Source organism: Nerophis lumbriciformis, linkage group LG09, assembly GCF_033978685.3.
Source record: "Nerophis lumbriciformis linkage group LG09, RoL_Nlum_v2.1, whole genome shotgun sequence".
In the NCBI taxonomy this organism is placed as follows: Eukaryota; Metazoa; Chordata; class Actinopteri; order Syngnathiformes; family Syngnathidae; genus Nerophis; species Nerophis lumbriciformis.
The window spans coordinates 48,263,492-48,290,250 of record NC_084556.2 but is presented as its reverse complement, the minus strand read 5'-3'; the positions used below and the strand labels follow the sequence as shown (position 1 = coordinate 48,290,250).

Below are 26,759 nucleotides of genomic sequence, written 5' to 3'. Positions count from 1 at the left end.
TTTTTCATTTCAAAGATGGCGTCCTGGGATGTGTGTGTGTGTGTGTGCGTGTGTGTGTGTGTGTGTGTGTGTGTGTGTGTGTGTGTGTGTGTGTGTGTGTGTGTTATTAACATAATAAGAGCCTCTTCATTTGCACACAAGTGCCAGCGGGCCCACAGACACACCCGTTTTTTGTTTTTTTTTTCCCCCCCCAAAAAAGGCCCTCATTGTCCGTCCCGGCTGCGGACCGGGGGGGGGGCGGGGGGGGGACGGACTCTCAGCGGCACTCGGGGCGGGGTGAAGGGGTGACCGCCTCACAAAGGAGACAACCCCGGACCCTCTTGCCGCCGCCCCCTCCCCTGGCTCGTCCTCCATTTGAAATCAATCACACTGCTTTTCACATTCGGCGTCCCCCACTTGGCCCTCAGCAGTGACAGTGGGCTTGGCGTCCCACAGAGACCCCCTCCAGCACGTCTCTGACCAGGACTTTGTTGTCAGAAGGGGGTCACTCCCGAGTCTCGTGACCTCTGCAGTGGACATTTTCCTGGCTTCTGTCATGCGTAGAAAAAAAAAAAATCAAATAAAAATGAAAAAAGTCCACTGTAAAGGACGTTGCAGGTTTATCGGGACTGTCAGATTCAAACACTGATGACATCTATTAAACGAGACGAGAAGCAAGGAATTCAACAGAGACGGAATTCAATTTGGCTCAATTTGAGGAGTAACGCCTGGGCTGTACTCTTGCACAGTCTCCAGCACGCTCTTTTTATTTGGACTTTCCGTGTTTACATAACAACAGCTGTTTCTAAAGGAATATGTCAAATTTAAAAAATACACCATACTGTATTTTGAATAAAGAAAACCAATTAAACAACGCAAAAACTTTTTTTTTTTTTTTTTTTCAAATGCAGTAAACACCATACTGTATTTTGAATAAGGAAAATACATTAGAAAACACTTGGGGAAAAAAAGTAATTATTTTTTTTGTTTATAATTTCATTTTAAAAACAACAAAAATACAAGAAATAAAGATTTAAATTTTAATTATATATATATATATATTTTTTTTAAACTGCAAAAAAAGTACAGAATGCTATTTTTAAGATCAAAAGTAGTTTTTAAAACAATTTCATTAAAAGCTACTATTTGCCAAATTTAAAAAAAAATACAGCAAACACCATACTGTATTTTGAATAAAGAAAATAAATTAAAAAACACACCAAAAAAAAAAATAAAAAAAATAATTGTTTATAAATTAATTTGAAAAACAACAAAAAATACACGAAATAAAGATTTAAGTTTTAATTATATATATATTTTTTTTTTAAACTGACAAAAAAAGTACAGAATGCTATTTTCAAGATCTAAAGTAGTTTTAAAAACATACCCATTAAAGGATACTATTTGCCAAATCAAAAAAACAACAACCATACTGTATTTTGAATGAAGAAAATAAATGAAAAAACAAAAAAAAATATTAAAGAAAATGTTTTTGTTTATATATATATATATATATATTTTTTTTTAAAAACAACAAAAATACACGAAATAAAGATTGCAATTTTAATTATATTTTAAAAAAATTTAAAACTGCAAAAAAAAAAAAGGGAAAGTCCAAAATAAAAAGAGGTGGCGTACAATCTTTCGCCAGAGCGTGCTGGAGACTGTACAAGAGTACAGCCCAGACGTTTCTCCTCAAATTGAGCCAAATTTTTAAATTCTGTCTCTGTTTAATTCCTTGCTTCTTGTCTCGTTTAATAGATGTCATCAGTGTTTGAACCTGACAGGGACCTTATAAGAAATGTTGTGGTTTCGGTCTCGAACTTTTCACACATTTTTTTTCGCGGCATAGAAAATAATTTACGTCTTTTAGCGCCGGTAATATTCTAATATATAACAACAGGAAATGACAACAGAAAAGTCCTTCTGAGTTCCTGAGTTGTTTTTCTTTTTAAATAAGCGAGACAAAAGTAAAATAATCTTATAATATAGAGATATTTTTTAGCATGAGCAACTTTCCAACGTAGCAAAATAAATCCATTTTTTCCCCCCAGGGTTGGCGAAGGCGTCCTTGGTTTTGGTCCTGGTCCTGTCGGCGTCCTCTTCAGGTCCGAGAAGGGTTTTCTTTTTCTTAGAAAAAAACAAAAAAAAACGACAACTTTTGTCCGTCTATCTCGGCGCCGTCTTGGTGTCCTGGTAGTCCAGCAGGCAGGGCTCGCCGGACATGGCATCGTGGGTGAAGACCGAGTCGTTGTCCGAGGAACAGGAGCCGGACGTGTCCTCGCAGGACGGCGAGTACTGCTCGAAGGGCGTGGACAGGTCCAAGTACTGCGGGGTGAGGGTGGGAGACACGAGAATGGCGGCTTTAAGGACATGTCACTTTCCTGCTCACATGCTGACTTTGTGGTAAAGAACCAAAACATGAGTTAGCATGCATTGCTAACAGTACGCTAACTCTTGGTTATTTCCGTTTACCATGAGTTAGCATACATTGCTAACAGTACGCTAACTCATGGTTATTTTCGTTTATCATGAGTTAGCATGCATTGCAAACAGTACGCTAACTCATGGTTATTTCCGTTCACCATGAGTTAGCATGCATTGCTAACAGTACGCTAACTGACGGTTATTTCCATTTATCATTTACCACTAACTCGCGGTTATTTTTCGTTTACCATGAGTTAGCATGAATTGCTAACAGTACGCTAACTCGCGGTTATTTTTCGTTTACCACGAGTTAGCATGAATTGCTAACAGTACGCTAACTCGCGGTTATTTTTGTTTACCATGAGTTAGCATACATTGCTAACAATACGCTAACTCATGGTTATTTTCATTTACCATGAGTTAGCATGCATTGCTAACAGTACGCTAACTCGCGGTTATTTTCGTTTACCATGAGTTAGCATGCATTGCTAACAGTACGCTAACTCGCGGTTATTTTTCGTTTACCACGAGTTAGCATGAATTGCTAACAGTACGCTAACTCGCGGTTATTTTTGTTTCCCATGAGTTAGCATGCATTGCTAACAATACGCTAACTCATGGTTATTTTCATTTACCATGAGTTAGCATTGCTAACAGTATGCTAACGCATGGTTATTTTCGTTTACCATGAGTTAGCATGCAATGCTAACAGTATACTAACTCATGGTTATTTCCGTTTACCATGAGTTAGCATACATTGCTAACAGTATGCTAACTCATGGTTATTTTCGTTTACCATGAGTTAGCATACATTGCTAACAGTATGCTAACTCATGGTTATTTTCGTTTACCATGAGTTAGCATACATTGCTAACAGTATGCTAACTCATGGTTATTTTCATTAACCATGAGTTAGCATACAATGTATGTTAACTCATGGTTATTTTCGTTTACCACGAGTTAGCATGCATTGCTAACAGTACGCTAACTCACGGTTATTTTCCTTTACCATGAGTTAGCCACACAAAAAGTCGGACAACTCCAACACCACACATAAAGTGTTATTCCAGGTCGTTACACTATGATTTACCAATCAAATGTGTGCTTATTCTGTTGTCATTTATTAGGAATCTTAATTTATAAATTGTAATCATGAAATGCTGTTAGTATATTAAATACATACTAATAAAAATGGAATGTACACATGATCCCCTGCTTACATCTCATTGTGCAACATGTGAATGTTTTAATGGGAACTAAATGCAATGTCTGAAAGGGGTACAAATGATTTCCAAAGCAGGACCTCCATCCAGACAAACAATACAAGTACACAGTTCATGAAAAACAATATTTGTTGTTATTGTCATTGTAAGTGGGCCTAAACACTTATATTAGAAAATAACCTCAAGGAAATGACTGCTGTCATTTGATTGCATAAGAGAATGTTGTCTGTCTGTCTGTGTTGGCCCTGCGATGAGGTGGCGACTTGTCCAGGGTGTACCCTGCCTTCCGCCCGAATGCAGCTGAGATAGGCTCCAGCACCCCCCGCGACCCCGAAAGGGACAAGCGGTAGGAAATGGATGGATAGATGGAGATTGAACTTGTTATTATAGAGGGAACATTGCTCAGGAGCGACTTATGTGTGAAATTATGAACACATTACCGTAAAATATCAAATAATATTATTTAGCTCATACACGTAAGAGACTAGACGTATAAGATTTCATGGGATTTAGCGATTAGGAGTGACAGATTGTTTGGTAAACGTATAGCATGTTCTATATGTTATAGTTATTTGAATGACTCTTACCATAATATGTTACGTTAACATACCAGTTGGTTATTTATGCCTCATATAACATACACTTATTCAGCCTGTTGTTCACTATTCTTTATTTATTTTAAATTGCCTTTCAAATTTCTATTCTTGGTGTTGGGTTTTATCAAATACATTTCCCTCCAAAAAATGTGACTTATATATGTTTTTTTCCTCCTTTATTATGCATTTTCGTCCGGAGCGACTTATACTCCGAAAAATACGGTGCTTCACATCAAATATTGCACTTTGAAAAATATTTGCGGTCGAAGATTTTGCATATTTTGTGTTTGCCATTAAAAACATAGTTTTGTTTGACAAAAAAAGGGCGAAAAAAAAAAAAAAAAACATGAAAAAAAAACTAAAACATTTTGAAATGAGGGATAGATGTGAAGTTGATGTAGACTCCAGAGATTTAAGCGTTAATTATAAAATGTATGTATGCCCTGGCACAACATTATCATCATTTCATGACCCAAGCAAAACACTTTTTACACTTTTATACTGAAATAAATACACCTGCAACTTATTCAATAAAAACAGAGAAAAAACTACCAGCAGCGGAAAAGTTTATATCCATGAAGGAAAGAAGAAAGTTAATGAATGTTTCTAACTGAATACATTTACATATGTACGGAGCCCCTAAAGGGACATGGGGGAATTTCTGTTTTTTTGGGGGGTTTTTTAATTGTTTTTTTTTTCAGACAAAAATAAAAAAAATTATATCTATATATTAGAGATGCGCGGATAGGCAATTATTTCATCCGCAACCGCATCACAAAAGTCGTCAACCATCCGCCATCCACCCGAACTAACATTTAATCAAAACCGCACCCGCCCGTTGTTATATATCTAATATAGACGATGCAAGGCATTAGTGAGGTTATAAAGCTTTTGCCTGTTAAAGAAAGGAGACTGATCCAATGCAGCAGAGACATTCAATGCGTGCCACGCTGTCACGGCCCAGACGCACACCAGTGCGCAATCATCTGGGAGCCGCGCTGAGCGCACCTCCAAGCGCGCTCGCGCCACTCAAACTGCTGCAGGCAGCTGCGTTCTATCTTGTTTTAACATCCTGTGGCACTCTTCTGGGATCACGGCGGACGAAACTGCTCATGCTCAGGGTGTTTGTGGAGGTTCGGGGTTTTGCACAAATGTGATGCACCATGTTAGATGTCCCGGTTTTGTGACTGTCGTAGACATAAACAGCGTCGCAGCTCTTGCAAATCACGTAGCCAGCATTACTATCATCCTGATTTACAACCTCATAAGAACGAGTCCACGCTGAACTTTTCTGGCCTTTTTTTCCCCTGGTCTTTAGTATTCCCTTTTTTAGTTTGTCGCGTACCACGTTTGCTGCCGGCGTTGCCATCTCTTTTTTTTTCTTCTTCTGTTGTGGCATATACTGCAGGTGCCTGCTCTTTTTCGTATGTGGGTAACAACATTTAACTATGTATATATATTTCCAAATTGGTTTAACTGCCACCCGCCTGAATCTATTTAAAATCTAATTTTTTTTAATTTCAACCGCCCGACCCGACCCGCGGATAAAATCTAATTTTTTTTTTATTTCAACCGCCCGACCCGCGGATAATCCGCGGACTCCGCGGTTGTGTCCGCAAACCGCGCATCTCTACTATATATATATATATATATATATATTTTTTTTTATAAAAAGTTTCTCGTGCGCACAAAATACATGTCTGAAAAAAAAGAAAAAAAAATATTATAAAAAAAATGTTTTTCCCCCATGTCCCTTTAGGGCAGGGGTGTCAAACTCAAATACAGAGTGGGCCAAAATGTAAAACTGAACAAAGCCGCGGGCCAAGGTTGAACAAATTAACCTTTTAATAGGGACCCAAACAAGTTTTGCATTGAATATTGAACAAGCAAGGCTTATATAACTTTATAGAGACATGCAAAATCCAGTTTCAAATAATAATAATAATTAAAAATGATCAATGGCATATCAAATAAAATTTAGATTAAAAATGTAATTCCTCCTTTCTATTTTCAGCCTTCTGAGGTAAATATCAAAATCAACTTTTTCCACAGGCGAGTAATACATTTGAAAATAAAATAACAATAATGAATGAATCAAACATTCAAGCCTTGAAGTAGCAAGAGAAAGTGCATGAATAAATCGTTAATTATTAATTATTGCTCAGTTTGCTACACTGATTTGCTTTAACACAGTTATATAAGCAACGCTGATATAACTAATATCAACTTTCAAAAAACAAACGAAAAAACATCAATGGTATATTAAATAAAATTTAAATAAAATATTTAATGACTCTTTTCTATTTGCAGCCTTCTGAGGTAAATATCAACATTAACTGGGCGGGTTTGGTGGTAGCGGGGGGGTGTATATTGTAGCGTCCCGGAAGAGTTAGTGCTGCAAGGGGTTCTGGGTATTCGTTCTTGTTGTGTTTATGTTGTGTTACGGTGCGGATGTTCTCCCGAAATATGTTTGTCATTCTTGTTTGGTGTGGGTTCACAGTGTGGCGCATATTTGTAACAGTGTTAAAGTTGTTTATACGGCCAGTTATGGAAAAAAATGCCAACATGGCACTGCCATATTTTTATTATTGAAGTCACAAAGTGCATTATTTTTTTAACATGCCTCAAAACAGCAGCTTGGAATTTGGGACATGCTCTCCCTGAGATAATCCTGATACCCACTACAACTTTGGGAAATACTATACTTTCACTTTCACAAAGTGCATTATTTTATTTTATTTTTTAAACATGCCTCAAAACAACAGCTACAAAAACAATGAAGGCACACAGCTTCAGTCCAGAGTATACTAGAGCATACTTGCCAACCTTGAGACCTCCGAATTCGGGAGATGGGGGGGCGGCGGGGTTGGGGGGTCGGGGTTTGGTGGTAGCGGGGGTGTATATTGTAGCGTCCCGGAAGAGTTAGTGCTGCAACGGGTTCTGGGTATTTGTTCTGTTGTGTTTATGTTGTGTTACGGTGCGGATGTTCTCCCGAAATGTGTTTGTCATTCTTGTTTGGTGTGGGTTCACAGTGTGGCGCATATTTGTAACAGTGTTAAAGTTGTTCATACGGCCACCCTCAGTGTGACCTGTATGGCTGTTGACCAAGTATGGCTTTCGTTCACTTATGTGTGTGTGTGTAAAAGCCGCATATATTATGTGACTTACGCTGTTTGTATGGAGGGAAAGCGGACGTGAGGACAGGTTGTAGAGGATGTTGAAGGCAGTGCCTTCAAGGCACGCCCCCAATAATGTTGTCCGGGTGGAAATTCAGGAGAATGGTTGCCCCGGGAAATTTTCAGGAGGGGCACTGAAATTTGGGAGTCTCCCGGGAAAATCGGGAGGGATGGCAAATATGAGTATTAACGGTGAATGCGGTGTAACAGCAGCGGGCCAGCTCTAATGTTAATTTGATATTGCCTCAAGGGCCAAATTAAATTACACGGCGGGCCAAATTTGGCCCGCAGGCCAGAGTTTGACACCCATGCTTTAGGGGCTTCACACATATGCATACATTTTTTATTTTTTTATTTTTTATTTTTAATGAATTAAGTAAGGTTTATGACAACCTTTTTCCAAAACACAATATAGAATGTGAGATACAACAGGATAATGCATACGGTACGTTTATCATTAGTTTTCAAAACGCTTACAAAAAAGTGGGACCCCAAAAATTTACCGTGGGACCCCATTTAGAAAATTCCTAGCGCCAACACTGCTGTCAACAGAGGAGAAAAAATGCTTTATTTAAATAAATATATTATTTATAAAGCAAGTTTGAGTATCATTGGCAAATTTTCACTTAGTCCCGGCCTTGGCACGCATATACCTGTATGTGTCCTTTATTTGGGATTTCACAATATGGTCACCCTAGCACAGGGGTCGGCAACCTTTACCAGTCAAAGAGCCATTTTGACCAGCTCCACAAATTATAGAAAACAATGGGAGCCACAAAAACTTTTGAAATTTCAAATGAAATAACACTGCATACAAAGTTTTTTTTTTTGCTTTGTGCTATGTATAAATCAGGGGTTTCAGACACGCTGCCCACACCTTTATATGGAATTTTTTAACTGGTGCGGCACGCGAGTTTTAATGAATAGCGCTTGTCAGCGTCATGCGTGCCGTGATGGTACAGCATATAGCGCCCACCACAACCAGCGTGCCTGATCAGCCACATGTTGTATGGGGCTTCCGCTTGCTCACATAGGTGACAGCAAGGCATACTTAGTCAACAACCACACAGGTTACACTGACGGTGGCGGTATAAAAAAACAAAAAACTTTAACACTCTTACTAATAATGCGCCACACTGTGAACCCACACCAAACAAGAATGACAAACACATTTCGGGAGAACATCTGCACCGTAACACAACATAAACACAACAGGACAAATACCCAGAATCCCATGAAGCCCTAACTCTTCCGGGATACATTATACACCCCCGCTACCAAACCCCGCCCACCTCAACCGTCGCACAGAGAGAGAGGGGGGGGGGGGGGGGGGTTGATGTGTGAGGGAGCAGGCTTGGGGTAGGGGCGGGGTTTGGTGGTAGCAGGGGTGTATAATGTATCACGGGAGAGTTAGGGCTGCATGGGATTCTGGGTGTTTATGTTGTGTTAAGGTGCAGATGTTCTCCCGAAATGTGTTTGTCATTCTTGTTTGGTTTTGGTTCAAAGTGTGGCGCATTATTAGTAAGAGTGTTAAAGTTGTTTTATATGGTCGCCGTCAGTGTAACCTGTGTGGCTGTTGACCAAGTATGCCTTGCTGTCACGTACGTGTACAAGTAGTAGATGTATATTTTATAACAATTGTTAGGCTGGCACGCTGTTAATACAGATTGTAGAAGGCGCCGAATGTTGTACCATCATAGCATGCCCTTATTATATCTGTAAGGGTGAAAATCAGTGAATATTGATCCCGGGAGTTTTCTGCGAGAGGCACTGAAATCCGGAAGTCTCACGGGAAAATTGGGGGGTTCAGCAAGTAAGCTGCTGAGCCGCATCAGAGTGATCAAAGAGCCGCATACGGCTCCGGAGCCGCGGGTTGCCGACCCCTGCCCTAGCAAATACAATATATAATGAACTTAGTTTAACTTACTTCGTTTGGCCATTTGCATATGCAAATTAGGCAGCAGGAGGATTGTTATTGTGTTTAATTTAGCGCTTAGCTAATACGCTGACCCCATTCTTAGCAAAGAGAAACACTTATCTTAGCCGTTTGCATGTTGCGCTTACCTCGTCCGAGACGGACAGCAGCACTTTGTCCAGTTCCTCCACCAGCTGTTTGAAGGTGGGCCTCTGGGTGGGAACGGCATGCCAGCACTCGCGCATCATCATGTAGCTTCGCGGACAAAACGACAATTAACGACCTGGGACGCGACAAATGAGACCGTGATCTCGTGCTCACAGTTCATGTGTGCAGTTGGAGGGTTTGTCCATGCGGTGTCCTTCCTTCAGCAGCTTAAAGAGCTCCTCGACGGGGATGCCGGGGTACGGCGACCCGCCCAGCGTGAAGATCTCCCACATGAGGACGCCAAACGACCAACTGAAAGTGAGGAGTTCCAGGTTAGTTTAGTCGCGGACGGGTCGGAGTTAGCGTTTGCGCTTACACATCGCTCTGGTGCGTGTAGACTCGGTCAAACAAGGCCTCGGGCGCCATCCACTTGACGGGCAACCGTCCCTGCGGGGGCAGACACGGTTAGAGACACACCCCTCGGGTCGCACACGTTTAAAGGACCAACTTTCATTGTGTCACTGTAACAGACACTCCCGACCAAAGTCTGGCTGGCATAGTCCTTCCCTCGGTCTCCCCTGGCTCGTCTAATTACGTCTCATTAAGTCCCCCGCCAGTCAAGAGCTGAACATGTGACGAAGGCATTTAAAGCGCGCTCACGTTGGTGGTTTTCTTGTAGTAGTCGATCTGGTGGACGCCTCTGGCCAGACCGAAATCGGCGATCTTCATGACGTTGTCCTCGGTCACCAGAACGTTCCTGGCTGCCAAATCTCTGTGGATGCACTGCAAACAAGGACAAGGACGTTGAAGTTCTTTATTCCCGTAGCTGAAGCTAAATGTCCAAGGTCTAAATATAGAAAGGTTGGAAGAGAATGTTTTAGGGTCTGTTTACCCGGACTGAATGACTGTCATTAAAGCTCATTTTGGTTTCGTTCGAAATAGACTTTGGGCTGAACGGACCCAGCGTTGGTTTTTGCGGGTCTTTCCCCCATAATGGAAGGTTAGAGTGAGTCCTCTGGCAGAGCGAGGACGCCTCGCAGCCAGAAACCCGATGCCTTCACCCAGACGGCCGCTCCGCTGTCTGTTTGCTAACAGATTTATGGTGGCGCTAAAAGGGGACAAAGCCTGCGAGACGGCAAGGGACGGACAGATGGATGGAGGAGAGTAAACAGGACTTGGAGCTGGCCTGTCTGAGACGCCGGCTGGCAGACAAAGAAGAGTGTTGATAAGTGAGAGCAGAGAGCACGCTGGGAAAAGGGGAAGAAAAGAAATAGAGGTTGCAAAAAGACCCATCTGGACTATTGATCTTAAGGCCATGGGCTCATAAAACCCAATTGAATTCCATGAAAACCAGAACTATGTTGATATTGACCTCTTCACATGCATTCATACACGTGATCATATTCACTTTTTGGCAAAATTCAATTAAGTGGTTCCAACACCGCAGTTACTCGGCTTCATCACATCCAAGAACTGGAAAACATCCGTCTTCAGTCCAGATAAAAAAACACTGAGTATGATCGTTTACCTGAGAAACCGAGGAAGTGCTCGACATATTTCAAGTCATCCTTTACTGAAGTCGAGAGGCTGAACATACCCGTTTGGAGGCCAGGTACTCCATTCCTCGGGCCACCTGGTAGGCGCAGGACAACAGGTCCTTGAAGGTGAGCTGCTCCTCGGGCACTTTGGTCACATCGAAAGTGTAGTCCATGCCGGGAGGCCGCCGCGCCCTCAGGTACTCCCTCAGACTGCCTTTGGAGGCGTACTCCACCAGTACATACAGGGGCCCTGATTTTGAGTAGGGTTAGTTCATTGTTGTTTCAACCAGCGATTCTTAGAACTTTCCGACTTGATGCGAGAAATTGTTGGCTTGTATCCAACTTACCGTCCTGAGTGCAGACTCCCAGCAGGTTGATTATGTTCTTGTGTTTGTCCATCACCTTCATCAGCTCCATCTCCGAGATCAGGTCCGCAAGATCTTTGTCTGTAGCGTCGTCTATAGCAAAAAAAAGAAGGATTGATTTATAGACAAGCAGAGTAGTCTCTTGAGGTTGTGATTCAAGCCGCATAATTCTTACCTTTGAGCATCTTAACCGCCACAGTGGTGGCTTGGTCTGGAGAGTCCTTGTTGATGCCGTAGGCCTCGGCTCTAACCACTTGGCCGAAGCAGCCTTCGCCCAGAGGCTTCCCCAGAGTTAGGCTGGTGAAAGTACGGCAGTCGGTTAAAAATAAGTACGCAGCCATAATTTGGGGCTCTGATTTCGTCAAACATAGGTTTCTTTTTAGGTCCCCGCATGACCAGAGTGATACAGTTTTCTGTTTCAACCCTGGGAACTAAACAGAAGCTTAAAAAGAAAAACATGTTTTACAAGAACCCGGCCTGTTATTGTGGATCATCTATTAAGATTGTTTAGTTTCAGATGGCTTACTTGTCCCTGAGGAACTCCCAGTCCGGATCGTAGGGCAATTCAAACTCCATCACTCCAGCAAGCATGGGAGAGCAGCTGGAGGAAAGACGAGCCACTCTCATTAAAGACGCGCTGGACTTCCCTGACGAGTTGGAGTCCACAGAGTACTGAAACAAGAAATGAAGGGGAAAAAATTCAGCCTTTAAGAAATGCCGGACTTGATCAGTAAAAAGGAAGACGCACCTGTCTGCGCAGCGGGAACTTGGAAAGCTTCTGAACCGGCAGGACATCAAAAGGCTCTCGCCTCGGGTGGACTTGCATCCGACATAAAACCACGATGACGGTGGCCATGATCAGCGCCAGGAAGCCACAGGCATAGATGATGATGTCGGTGTACTTGGTCTCCATTGTGTCCATGGAGTCTGAGGCTTCTTCCTCTGCAGGAACCAGGCACCACTTTCTTAGTCAAAAGGTGACTACCACAAATATTACATTCGAAGTCAAGAAGTTCTTTTTACCGGAGAGGACAATGAGCCAAGCCGACTGGTGGGCGTAGCCGATGGAGTTCCCGGCAAGGCAGGTGTACTCTCCCGCGTCCTCCATGGTGATCTTGGACAGGTAGAGGACCTCCACCTCTGTCATGTTCAAACTGCCCGTCTGCACCAAACAGCAAAAACAAGACTTTAGAACACAAGACACCACGTTCCGTAGTTGATAGACCCAGCATCCGACCCACCTTGAGAACCTGCACGTACGGCGTCCCGTCGGCACCGTATCGGCTGCCGTTCCTCACGATGTGTTTGAGCCACTGAATGTGCGGCTGAGCGTCGCTGTAGACTTTACAGTGGAACTGGACGTCGCTGCCCACCACAGCGGTGGTGTTGGCGGGTAGACCTGCCTGCAGGATGGGCCTGTGGGGGGAGCGCTCTGTGCGGGGCAGAGGGAAGAACGCAGGTGATCAAAGTTCTGGAACGAACCACAATCCATGATCTCTTTGTAAGTCCTTGACGGGATTGTGATTGTTGCGGCCTAAACTGACGGACTTTACGGCAGCTTTTTCAGAAAGTTGCGGAAAAAGTTGTAATTTTCTTAGGCTTTTTTTTTTCAACTTAATAAATACTTAGGTCTACTACACTACTCTATTTTAATGTTGTCATTATGGTGGTACTGAATGAATAGTTAGGTCTACTACACTACTGTATTTTAATGTTGTCATTATGGTGGTACTTAATGAATACTTAGGTCTACTACACTACTGTATTTTAATGTTGTCATTATGGTGGTACTTAATGAATACTTAGGTCTACTACACTACTGTATTTTAATGTTGTCATTATGGTGGTACTGAATGAATACTTAGGTCTACTACACTACTGTATTTTAATGTTGTCATTATGGTGGTACTTAATGAATACTTAGGTCTACTACACGACTGTATTTTAATGTTGTCATTATGGTGATACTTAATGAATAGTTAGGTCTACTACACTACTGTATTTTAATGTTGTCATTATGGTGGTACTTAATGAATACTTAGGTCTACTACACTACTGTATTTTAATGTTGTCATTATGTTGGTACTTAATGAATACTTAGGTCTACTACACTACTGTATTTTAATGTTGTCATTATGGTGGTACTTAATGAATACTTAGGTCTACTACACTACTGTATTTTAATGTTGTCATTATGGTGGTACTTAATGAGTACTTAGGTCTACTACACTACTGTATTTTAATGTTGTCATTATGGTGGTACTTAATGAATACTTAGGTCTACTACACTACTGTATTTTAATGTTGTCATTATGGTGGTACTTAATGAGTACTTAGGTCTACTACACTACTGCATTTTAATGTTGTCATTATGGTGGTACTGAATGAATACTTAGGTCTACTACACTACTGTATTTTATTGTTTTCATTATGGTGGTACTTAATGAATACTTAGGTCTACTACACTACTGTATGTTAATGTTGTCATTATGGTGGTACTTAATGAATACTTAGGTCTACTACACTACTGTATCTTAATGTTGTCATTATAGTGGTACTTAATGAATACTTAGGTCTACTACACTACTGTATTTTAATATCGTCGTTATGGTGGTACTTAATGAATACTTAAGTCTACTACACAACTGTATTTTAATGTTTTCATTATGGTGGTACTTAATGAATACTTAGGTCTACTACACTACTGTATTTTAATGTTGTCATTATGGTGGTACTTAATGAATACTTAGGTCTACTACACTACTGTATTTTAATATCGTCGTTATGGTGGTACTTAATGAATACTTAAGTCTACTACACAACTGTATTTTAATGTTGTCATTATGGTGGTACTTAATGAATACTTAGGTCTACTACACTACTGTATTTTAATGTTGTCATTATGGTGGTACTTAATGAATACTTAGGTCTACTACACTACTGTATTTTAATGTTGTCATTATAGTGGTACTTAATGCATACTTAGGTCTACTACACTACTGTATTTTAATGTTGTCATTATGGTGGTACTGAATGAATACTTAGGTCTACTACACGACTGTATTTTAATGTTGTCATTATGGTGGTACTTAATGAATACTTAGGTCTACTACACTACTGTATTTTAATGTTGTCATTATAGTGGCACTTAATGAATACTTAGGTCTACTACACTACTGTATTTTAATGTTGTCATTATGGTGGTACTTAATGAATACTTAGGTCTACTACACTACTGTATTTTAATGTTGTCATTATAGTGGTACTTAATGAATACTTAGGTCTACTACACTACTGTATTTTAATGTTGTCATTATGGTGGTACTTAATGAATACTTAGGTTTACTACACTACTGTATTTTAATGTTGTCATTATGGTGGCACTTAATGAATACTTAGGTCTACTACACAACTGTATTTTAATGTTGTCATTATGGTGGCACTTAATGAATACTTAGGTCTACTACACTACTGTATTTTAATGTTGTCATTATGGTGGTACTTAATGAATACTCAGGGGTACTACACTACTGTATTTTAATGTTGTCATTATGGTGATACTTAATGAATAGTTAGGTCTACGACACTACTGTATTTTAATGTTGTCATTATGGTGGTACTTAATGAATACTTAGGTCTACTACACTAGTGTATTTTAATGTTGTCATTATGGTGGTACTTAATGAATACTTAGGTCTACTACACTACTGTATTTTAATGTTGTCATTATGGTGGTACTTAATGAATACTTAGGTCTACTACACTACTGTATTTTAATGTTGTCATTATGGTGGTACTGAATGAATACTTAGGTCTACTACACTACTGTATTTTAATGTTGTCATTATGGTGGTACTTAATGAATACTTAGGTCTACTACACTACTGTATGTTAATGTTGTCATTATAGTGGTACTTAATGAATACTTAGGTCTACTACACTACTGTATTTTAATGTTGTCATTATGGTGGTACTTAATGAATACTTAGGTCTACTACACTAGTGTATTTTAATGTTGTCATTATGGTGGTACTTAATGAATACTTAGGTCTACTACACTACTGTATTTTAATGTTGTCATTATGGTGGTACTTAATGAATACTTAGGTCTACTACACTACTGTATTTTAATGTTGTCATTATGGTGGTACTGAATGAATACTTAGGTCTACTACACTACTGTATTTTAATGTTGTCATTATGGTGGTACTTAATGAATACTTAGGTCTACTACACGACTGTATTTTAATGTTGTCATTATGGTGGTACTTAATGAATACTTAGGTCTACTACACTACTGTATGTTAATGTTGTCATTATAGTGGTACTTAATGAATACTTAGGTCTACTACACTACTGTATTTTAATGTTGTCATTATGGTGGTACTGAATGAATACTTAGGTCTACTACACTACTGTATTTTATTGTTTTCATTATGGTGGTACTTAATGAATACTTAGGTCTACTACACTACTGTATGTTAATGTTGTCATTATGGTGGTACTTAATGAATACTTAGGTCTACTACACTACTGTATCTTAATGTTGTCATTATAGTGGTACTTAATGAATACTTAGGTCTACTACACTACTGTATTTTAATATCGTCGTTATGGTGGTACTTAATGAATACTTAAGTCTACTACACAACTGTATTTTAATGTTTTCATTATGGTGGTACTTAATGAATACTTAGGTCTACTACACTACTGTATTTTAATGTTGTCATTATGGTGGTACTTAATGAATACTTAGGTCTACTACACTACTGTATTTTAATATCGTCGTTATGGTGGTACTTAATGAATACTTAAGTCTACTACACAACTGTATTTTAATGTTGTCATTATGGTGGTACTTAATGAATACTTAGGTCTACTACACTACTGTATTTTAATGTTGTCATTATGGTGGTACTTAATGAATACTTAGGTCTACTACACTACTGTATTTTAATGTTGTCATTATAGTGGTACTTAATGCATACTTAGGTCTACTACACTACTGTATTTTAATGTTGTCATTATGGTGGTACTGAATGAATACTTAGGTCTACTACACGACTGTATTTTAATGTTGTCATTATGGTGGTACTTAATGAATACTTAGGTCTACTACACTACTGTATTTTAATGTTGTCATTATAGTGGCACTTAATGAATACTTAGGTCTACTACACTACTGTATTTTAATGTTGTCATTATGGTGGTACTTAATGAATACTTAGGTCTACTACACTACTGTATTTTAATGTTGTCATTATAGTGGTACTTAATGAATACTTAGGTCTACTACACTACTGTATTTTAATGTTGTCATTATGGTGGTACTTAATGAATACTTAGGTTTACTACACTACTGTATTTTAATGTTGTCATTATGGTGGCACTTAATGAATACTTAGGGGTACTACACTACTGTATTTTAATGTTGTCATTATGGTGGCACTTAATGAATACTTAGGTCTACTACACAACTGTATTTTAATGTTGTCATTATGGTGGCACTTAATGAATACTTAGGTCTACTACACTACTGTATTTTAATGTTGTCATTATGGTGGCACTTAATGAATACATAGGTCTACTACACAACTGTATTTTAATGTTGTCATTATGGTGGTACTTAATGAATACTCAGGGGTACTACACTACTGTATTTTAATGTTGTCATTATGGTGATACTTAATGAATAGTTAGGTCTACTACACTACTGTATTTTAATGTTGTCATTATGGTGGTACTTAATGAATACTTAGGTCTACTACACTAGTGTATTTTAATGTTGTCATTATGGTGGTACTTAATGAATACTTAGGTCTACTACACTACTGTATTTCAATGTTGTCATTATGGTGGTACTGAATGAATACTTAGGTCTACTACACTACTGTATTTTAATGTTGTCATTATGGTGGTACTTAATGAATACTTAGGTCTACTACACGACTGTATTTTAATGTTGTCATTATGGTGGTACTTAATGAATACTTAGGTCTACTACACTACTGTATGTTAATGTTGTCATTATAGTGGTACTTAATGAATACTTAGGTCTACTACACTACTGTATTTTAATGTTGTCATTATGGTGGTACTTAATGAATACTTAGGTCTACTACACTAGTGTATTTTAATGTTGTCATTATGGTGGTACTTAATGAATACTTAGGTCTACTACACTACTGTATTTTAATGTTGTCATTATGGTGGTACTTAATGAATACTTAGGTCTACTACACTACTGTATTTTAATGTTGTCATTATGGTGGTACTGAATGAATACTTAGGTCTACTACACTACTGTATTTTAATGTTGTCATTATGGTGGTACTTAATGAATACTTAGGTCTACTACACGACTGTATTTTAATGTTGTCATTATGGTGGTACTTAATGAATACTTAGGTCTACTACACTACTGTATGTTAATGTTGTCATTATAGTGGTACTTAATGAATACTTAGGTCTACTACACTACTGTATTTTAATGTTGTCATTATGGTGGTACTTAATGAATACTTAGGTCTACTACACTACTGTATTTTAATGTTGTCATTATGGTGGTACTGAATGAATACTTAAGTCTACTACACTACTGTATTTAAATGTTGTCATTATGGTGGTACTTAATGAATACTTAGGTCTACTACACGACTGTATTTTAATGTTGTCATTATGGTGGTACTTAATGAATACTTAGGTCTACTACACTACTGTATGTTAATGTTGTCATTATAGTGGTACTTAATGAATACTTAGGTCTACTACACTACTGTATTTTAATGTTGTCATTATGGTGGTACTTAATGAATACTTAGGTCTACTACACTACTGTATTTTAATGTTGTCATTATGGTGGTACTGAATGAATACTTAGGTCTACTACACTACTGTATTTAAATGTTGTCATTATGGTGGTACTTAATGAATACTTAGGTCTACTACACGACTGTATTTTAATGTTGTCATTATGGTGGTACTTAATGAATACTTAGGTCTACTACACTACTGTATGTTAATGTTGTCATTATAGTGGTACTTAATGAATACTTAGGTCTACTACACTACTGTATTTTAATGTTGTCATTATGGTGGTACTTAATGAATACTTAGGTCTACTACACTAGTGTATTTTAATGTTGTCATTATGGTGGTACTTAATGAATACTTAGGTCTACTACACTACTGTATTTTAATGTTGTCATTATGGTGGTACTTAATGAATACTTAGGTCTACTACACTACTGTATTTTAATGTTGTCATTATGGTGGTACTGAATGAATACTTAGGTCTACTACACTACTGTATTTTAATGTTGTCATTATGGTGGTACTTAATGAATACTTAGGTCTACTACACGACTGTATTTTAATGTTGTCATTATGGTGGTACTTAATGAATACTTAGGTCTACTACACTACTGTATGTTAATGTTGTCATTATAGTGGTACTTAATGAATACTTAGGTCTACTACACTACTGTATTTTAATGTTGTCATTATGGTGGTACTTAATGAATACTTAGGTCTACTACACTACTGTATTTTAATGTTGTCATTATGGTGGCACTTAATGAATACTTAGGTCTACTGCACTACTGTATTTTAATGTTGTCATTATGGTGGTACTGAATGAATACTTAGGTCTACTACACTACTGTATTTTAATGTTGTCATTATGGTGGTACTGAATGAATACTTAGGTCTACTATACAATTCCCGGTTTTCCCGAAATTTCAGGAATTCCGTAATATCATTTCTCAATTAAACTTGTTACTACTTTAACATTTCTCGACCGATTTGAAAAATTCCAACACCAACCAGATCCACTCATTCAGACCATTCAAATTTTTTTCCACCATTATAAAAAAAAAATCCCGCTTTTCCCGAAATTCAACATTTTTGGGGAAATTCCCATTGAAATCAATGGGACGTTCTTCAAAGTTCCACAACTCCTACATTATCTCCCAGATTATCATCACACCTCAACATCTCTAACATGTAACGGCTGCCTCTTTGCTAGGTTTGCTTTGCAAATGAAAATATGTTCTTTTATTGTCCTACCCTGGATAGATTAAGCTTGAACTAATATATAGACTAGAGATGTCCGATAATGGCTTTTTTGCCGATATCCGATATTCCGATATTGTCCAACTCTTAATTACCGATTCCGATATCAACCGATACCGATATATACAGTCGTGGAATTAACACATTATTATGACTAATTTTGTTGTGATGCCCCGACTTATTCGGGTGTTACCATTTAGTGGTCAATTATACGGACTATGTACTGTACTGTGCAATCTACTAATACAAGTTTCAATCAATCAATCAAAAACAAGGTTTTCCAAAATAAATCAACTCCAGTTATGGAAAAAAAAATGCCAACATGGCACTGCCATATTTTTATTATTGAAGTCACAAAGTGCATTCTTTTTTTTAACATGCCTCAAAACAGCAGCTTGGAATAATCCTGATACCCACTACAACTATGGGAAATACTATACTTTCACTTTCACAAAGTGCATTATTTTATTTTATTTTTTAAACATGCCTCAAAACAACAGCTACAAAAGCAATGAAGGCACACAGCTTCAGTCCAGAGTATACTAGAGCATACTTGCCAACCTTGAGACCTCCGAATTCGGGAGATGGGGGGGGGGGGGGGGGGGGGGGGATTTGGTGGTAGCGGGGGTGTATATTGTAGCATCCCGGAAGAGTTAGTGCTGCAAGGGGTTCTGAGTATTTGAAATATGTATATGAAATTCTTTTTTCCAATCATTTTGGAACTTGCAAGCGTATTTGTTCTTCTTTCTCGTTGTCGCCATGTCTCTTCTTCGTTCTTCTGCTTCGTCTCCTTGTTGTGTAGAGCTCCAAAAGCCGTAGATGTTATTGTAGCGTCCCGGATTCTGGGTATTTGTTCTGTTGTGTTTATGTTGTGTTACGGTGCGGATGTTCTCCCGAAATGTGTTTGTCATTCTTGTTTGGTGTGGGTTCACAGTGTGGCGCATTATTTGTAACAGTGTTAAAAGTTGTTTATACGGCCACCCTCAGTGTGACCTGTATGGATGTTGACCAAGTATGCTTTGCATTCACTCATGTGTGTGCAAAAGCCGCATATATTATGTGACAGGGGCCGGAACGCTGTTTGTATGGAGGAAAAGCGGACGTGACGACAATAATGTTGTCCGGGTGGAAATCGGGAGAAATTCGGGAGAATGGTTGCCCCGGGAGATGTTCGGGGGGGGGCACTGAAATTCGGGAGTCTCCCGGGAAAATCGGAAGGTTGAAACCGATACCGATAATTTCCGATATTACATTTTAAAGCATTTATCGGCCGATATTATCGGACATCTCTAATATAGACACGTGTAAACTAGAAATTGTTCCTATACTACATTACCCAGAAGGGTTAGGCTGTAGACAGGAACAGGAAATAGGACGACAACATAGGCTTTAGATAACTATTTGATAGGTGAAAATGATTGGGGTGGCATTGAAGAAGTTGCGAGGCCACGCATAATTCCTAGGGAATGGTTGAATTTGCGTGAATTGCCGCACAAATTCGTGGAGGGACTGAAAAATCCAGGATTTGCCGGCTGAATACAAAAAAAAGTATTTATGGAGCGATACAGGAGCCGACAGTTGTCCCACTGATGCTGGCAAAAGAAGATATGTAATTTTCCGATAGAAACGAGTTACATCAGCGTCGCTATTGTCAGCTGGCCACGGGGGTTTCTTTGATCAGTGCTTATTCTCGCTCTCTGATCTCGTTAGCCGTCTCGTTAGCCCCCCCCCACCCCCACCCCGTAAATCGGGAACAGAAACTGACCCCTCTGTGGACGGGCAGCCAGAAAAAAAGAGAACCAAAAAAAAAGGCTCAATCTGCAGTCACAGGTCAGGTAGAAAACCGCTCTGGACGCCGGACCGTCCACATCCGTCACCTTTCGCTCAACCCCCTGATTACACCCCCTACCCCTCGAGCTGGAGGCTTTCATTCACTTCATCCGGTGGCCATGGATGAAGTGCTGGCTGTCCAGAGTCGGGACCCGGGGTGGACCACCCTCCTGTGCATCGGTTGGGGACATCTCTGCGCTCCTGACCCGTCTCCGCTCGGGATGTTCTCCTGCTGGCCCCACTATGGACTGGACTCTCACTATTATGTTAGATCTACTATGGACTGGACTCTCACTATTATGTTAGATCCACTATGGACTGGACTCTCACTATTATGTTAGATCCACTATGGACCGGACTCTCACTATTATGTTAGATCCGCTATGGACCGGACTCTCACTATTATGTTAGATCCACTATGGACTGGACTCTCACTATTATGTTAGATCCACTATGGACTGGACTCTCACTATTATGTTAGATCTACTATGGACTGGACTCTCACTATTATGTTAGATCCACTATGGACTGGACTCTCACTATTATGTTAGATCCACTATGGACTGGACTCTCACTATTATGTTAGATCTACTATGGACTGGACTCTCACTATTATGTTAGATCCACTATGGACTGGACTCTCACAATATTATGTTAGATCTACTATGGACTGGACTTTCACTATTATGTTAGATCCACTATGGACTGGACTCTCACTATTATGTTAGATCCACTATGGACTGGACTCTCACTATTATGTTAGATCCACTATGGACTGGACTCTCACAATATTATGTTAGATCTACTATGGACTGGACTTTCACTATTATGTTAGATCCACTATGGACTGGACTCTCACTATTATGTTAGATCCACTATGGACTGGACTCTCACTATTATGTTAGATCCACTATGGACTGGACGCTCACTATTATGTTAGATCCACTATGGACTGGACTCTCACTATTATGTTAGATCCACTATGGACTGGACTCTCACTATTATGTTTGATCCACTATGGACTGGACTCTCACTATTATGTTAGATCCACTATGTACTGGACTCTCACTATTATGTTAGATCCACTATGGACTGGACTCTCACTATTATGTTAGATCCACTATGGACTGGACTCTCACTATTATGTTAGATCCACTATGGACTGGACTCTCACTATTATGTTAGATCCACTATGGACTGGACTCTCACTATTATGTTAGATCCACTATGGACTGGACTCTCACTATTATGTTTGATCCACTATGGACTGGACTCTCACTATTATGTTAGATCCACTATGGACTGGACTCTCACTATTATGTTAGATCCACTATGGACTGGACTCTCACTATTATGTTAGATCCACTATGGACTGGACTCTCACTATTATGTTAGATCTACTATGGACTGGACTCTCACTATTATGTTAGATCCACTATGGACTGGACTCTCACTATTATGTTAGATCCACTATGGACTGGACTCTCACTATTATGTTAGATCCACTATGGACTGGACTCTCACTATTATGTTAGATCCACTATGGACTGGACTCTCACTATTATGTTAGATCTACTATGGACTGGACTCTCACTATTATGTTAGATCCACTATGGACTGAACTCTCACAATATTATGTTAGATCCACTATGGACTGGACTCTCACTATTATGCTAGATCCACTATGGACTGGACTCTTACTATTATGTTAGATCCACTATGGACTGGACTCTCACTATTATGTTAGATCCACTATGGACTGGACTCTCACTATTATGTTAGATCCACTATGGACTGGACTCTCACTATTATGTTAGATCCACTATGGACTGGACTCTCACTATTATGTTAGATCCACTATGAACTGGATTCTCACTATTATGTTAGATCCACTATGGACTGGACTCTCACTATTATGTTAGATCCACTATGGACTGGACTCTCACTATTATGTCTCATAGTCATTCACATCGACGTCCCACTGGGGTGAGTTTTTCCTTGCCCGTATGTGGGCTTTGTACCGAGGATGTCGTTGTGGCTTGTGCAGCCCTTTGAGACACTTGTGATTTAGGGCTATATAAATAAAGATTGATTGATTGATTGATATTATGTTAGATCCACTATGGACTGGACGCTCACTATTATGTTAGATCCACTATGGACTGGACTCTCACTATTATGTTAGATCCACTATGAACTGGACTCTCACTATTATGTTAGATCTACTATGGACTGGACTCTCACTATTATGTTAGATCCACTATGGACTGGACTCTCCCTATTATGTTAGATCCGCTATGGACTGGACTCTCACTATTATGTTAGATCCGCTATGGACTGGACTCTCACTATTATGTTAGATCTACTATGGACTGGACTCTCACTATTATGTTAGATCCACTATGGACTGGACTCTCACTATTATGTTAGATCCACTATGGACTGGACTCTCACTATTATGTTAGATCTACTATGGACTGGACTCTCACTATTATGTTAGATCCACTATGGACTGGACTCTCACAATATTATGTTAGATCTACTATGGACTGGACTTTCACTATTATGTTAGATCCACTATGGACTGGACTCTCACTATTATGTTAGATCCACTATGGACTGGACTCTCACTATTATGTTAGATCCACTATGGACTGGACTCTCACTATTATGTTAGATCCACTATGGACTGGACTCTCACTATTATGTTAGATCCACTATGGACTGGACTCTCACTATTATGTTAGATCCACTATGGACTGGACTCTCACTATTATGTTAGATCCACTATGGACTGGACTCTCACTATTATGTTAGATCTACTATGGACTGGACTCTCACTATTATGTTAGATCCACTATGAACTGGACTCTCACTATTATGTTAGATCCACTATGGACTGGACTCTCCCTATTATGTTAGATCCGCTATGGACTGGACTCTCACTATTATGTTAGATCCGCTATGGACTGGACTCTCACTATTATGTTAGATCCGCTATGGACTGGACTCTCACTATTATGTTAGATCCACTATGGACTGGACTCTCACTATTATGTTAGATCCACTATGGACTGGACTCTCAATATTATGTTAGATCCACTATGGACTGGACTCTCACTATTATGTTAGATCCACTATGGACTGGACTCTCACTATTATGTTAGATCCACTATGGACTGGACTCTCACTATTATGTTAGATCTACTATGGACTGGACTCTCACTATTATGTTAGATCCACTATGGACTGGACTCTCACTATTATGTTAGATCCACTATGGACTGGACTCTCAATATTATGTTAGATCCACTATGGACTGGACTCTCACAATATTATGTTAGATCTACTATGGACTGGACTCTCACTATTATGTTAGATCCACTATGGACTGGACTCTCACTATTATGTTAGATCCACTATGGACTGGACTCTCACTATTATGTTAGATCCACTATGGACTGGACTCTCACTATTATGTTAGATCCACTATGGACTGGACTCTCACTATTATGTTAGATCCACTATGGACTGGACTCTCACTATTATGTTAGATCCACTATGGACTGGACTCTCACTATTATGTTAGATCCACTATGGACTGGACTCTCACTATTATGTTAGATCCACTATGGACTGGACTCTCACTATTATGTTAGATCTACTATGGACTGGACTCTCACTATTATGTTAGATCCACTATGAACTGGACTCTCACTATTATGTTAGATCCACTATGGACTGGACTCTCCCTATTATGTTAGATCCGCTATGGACTGGACTCTCACTATTATGTTAGATCCGCTATGGACTGGACTCTCACTATTATGTTAGATCCGCTATGGACTGGACTCTCACTATTATGTTAGATCCACTATGGACTGGACTCTCACTATTATGTTAGATCCACTATGGACTGGACTCTCAATATTATGTTAGATCCACTATGGACTGGACTCTCACTATTATGTTAGATCCACTATGGACTGGACTCTCACTATTATGTTAGATCCACTATGGACTGGACTCTCACTATTATGTTAGATCCACTATGGACTGGACTCTCCCTATTATGTTAGATCCGCTATGGACTGGACTCTCACTATTATGTTAGATCCGCTATGGACTGGACTCTCACTATTATGTTAGATCCGCTATGGACTGGACTCTCACTATTATGTTAGATCCACTATGGACTGGACTCTCACTATTATGTTAGATCCACTATGGACTGGACTCTCAATATTATGTTAGATCCACTATGGACTGGACTCTCACTATTATGTTAGATCCACTATGGACTGGACTCTCACTATTATGTTAGATCCACTATGGACTGGACTCTCACTATTATGTTAGATCTACTATGGACTGGACTCTCACTATTATGTTAGATCCACTATGGACTGGACTCTCACTATTATGTTAGATCCACTATGGACTGGACTCTCAATATTATGTTAGATCCACTATGGACTGGACTCTCACAATATTATGTTAGATCTACTATGGACTGGACTCTCACTATTATGTTAGATCCACTATGGACTGGACTCTCACTATTATGTTAGATCCACTATGGACTGGACTCTCACTATTATGTTAGATCCACTATGGACTGGACTCTCACTATTATGTTAGATCCACTATGGACTGGACTCTCACTATTATGTTAGATCCACTATGGACTGGACTCTCACTATTATGTTAGATCCACTATGGACTGGACTCTCACTATTATGTTAGATCCACTATGGACTGGACTCTCACTATTATGTTAGATCCACTATGGACTGGACTCTCACTATTATGTTAGATCTACTATGGACTGGACTCTCACTATTATGTTAGATCCACTATGAACTGGACTCTCACTATTATGTTAGATCCACTATGGACTGGACTCTCCCTATTATGTTAGATCCGCTATGGACTGGACTCTCACTATTATGTTAGATCCGCTATGGACTGGACTCTCACTATTATGTTAGATCCGCTATGGACTGGACTCTCACTATTATGTTAGATCCACTATGGACTGGACTCTCACTATTATGTTAGATCCACTATGGACTGGACTCTCAATATTATGTTAGATCCACTATGGACTGGACTCTCACTATTATGTTAGATCCACTATGGACTGGACTCTCACTATTATGTTAGATCCACTATGGACTGGACTCTCACTATTATGTTAGATCTACTATGGACTGGACTCTCACTATTATGTTAGATCTACTATGGACTGGACTCTCACTATTATGTTAGATCCACTATGGACTGGACTCTCAATATTATGTTAGATCCACTATGGACTGGACTCTCACAATATTATGTTAGATCTACTATGGACTGGACTCTCACTATTATGTTAGATCCACTATGGACTGGACTCTCACTATTATGTTAGATCCACTATGGACTGGACTCTCACTATTATGTTAGATCCACTATGGACTGGACTCTCACTATTATGTTAGATCTACT

The 26,759-nt window shown here is 39.4% G+C and overlaps 1 protein-coding gene across 1 annotated transcript in view; it reads right to left on the bottom strand.

The window, feature by feature from the left end:
- Positions 1–1,504: 1,504 nt before the first annotated feature.
- fgfr4 (fibroblast growth factor receptor 4) overlaps positions 1,505–26,759 on the bottom strand; it is a 66,896-nt gene continuing 41,641 nt past the window's right edge. Inside the window, exons 9-20 of the mRNA XM_061963022.1 lie at positions 12,608–12,798; positions 12,390–12,528; positions 12,115–12,308; positions 11,893–12,038; positions 11,542–11,663; positions 11,349–11,459; positions 11,061–11,251; positions 10,124–10,246; positions 9,840–9,910; positions 9,638–9,775; positions 9,466–9,571; positions 1,505–2,307 (exon numbers count right to left, since the gene is read on the bottom strand). Coding sequence (XP_061819006.1) covers positions 2,149–2,307; positions 9,466–9,571; positions 9,638–9,775; positions 9,840–9,910; positions 10,124–10,246; positions 11,061–11,251; positions 11,349–11,459; positions 11,542–11,663; positions 11,893–12,038; positions 12,115–12,308; positions 12,390–12,528; positions 12,608–12,798 — 1,691 coding nt within the window. The 3' untranslated portion in view covers positions 1,505–2,148. The remainder of the gene's footprint in view (positions 2,308–9,465; positions 9,572–9,637; positions 9,776–9,839; positions 9,911–10,123; positions 10,247–11,060; positions 11,252–11,348; positions 11,460–11,541; positions 11,664–11,892; positions 12,039–12,114; positions 12,309–12,389; positions 12,529–12,607; positions 12,799–26,759) is intronic.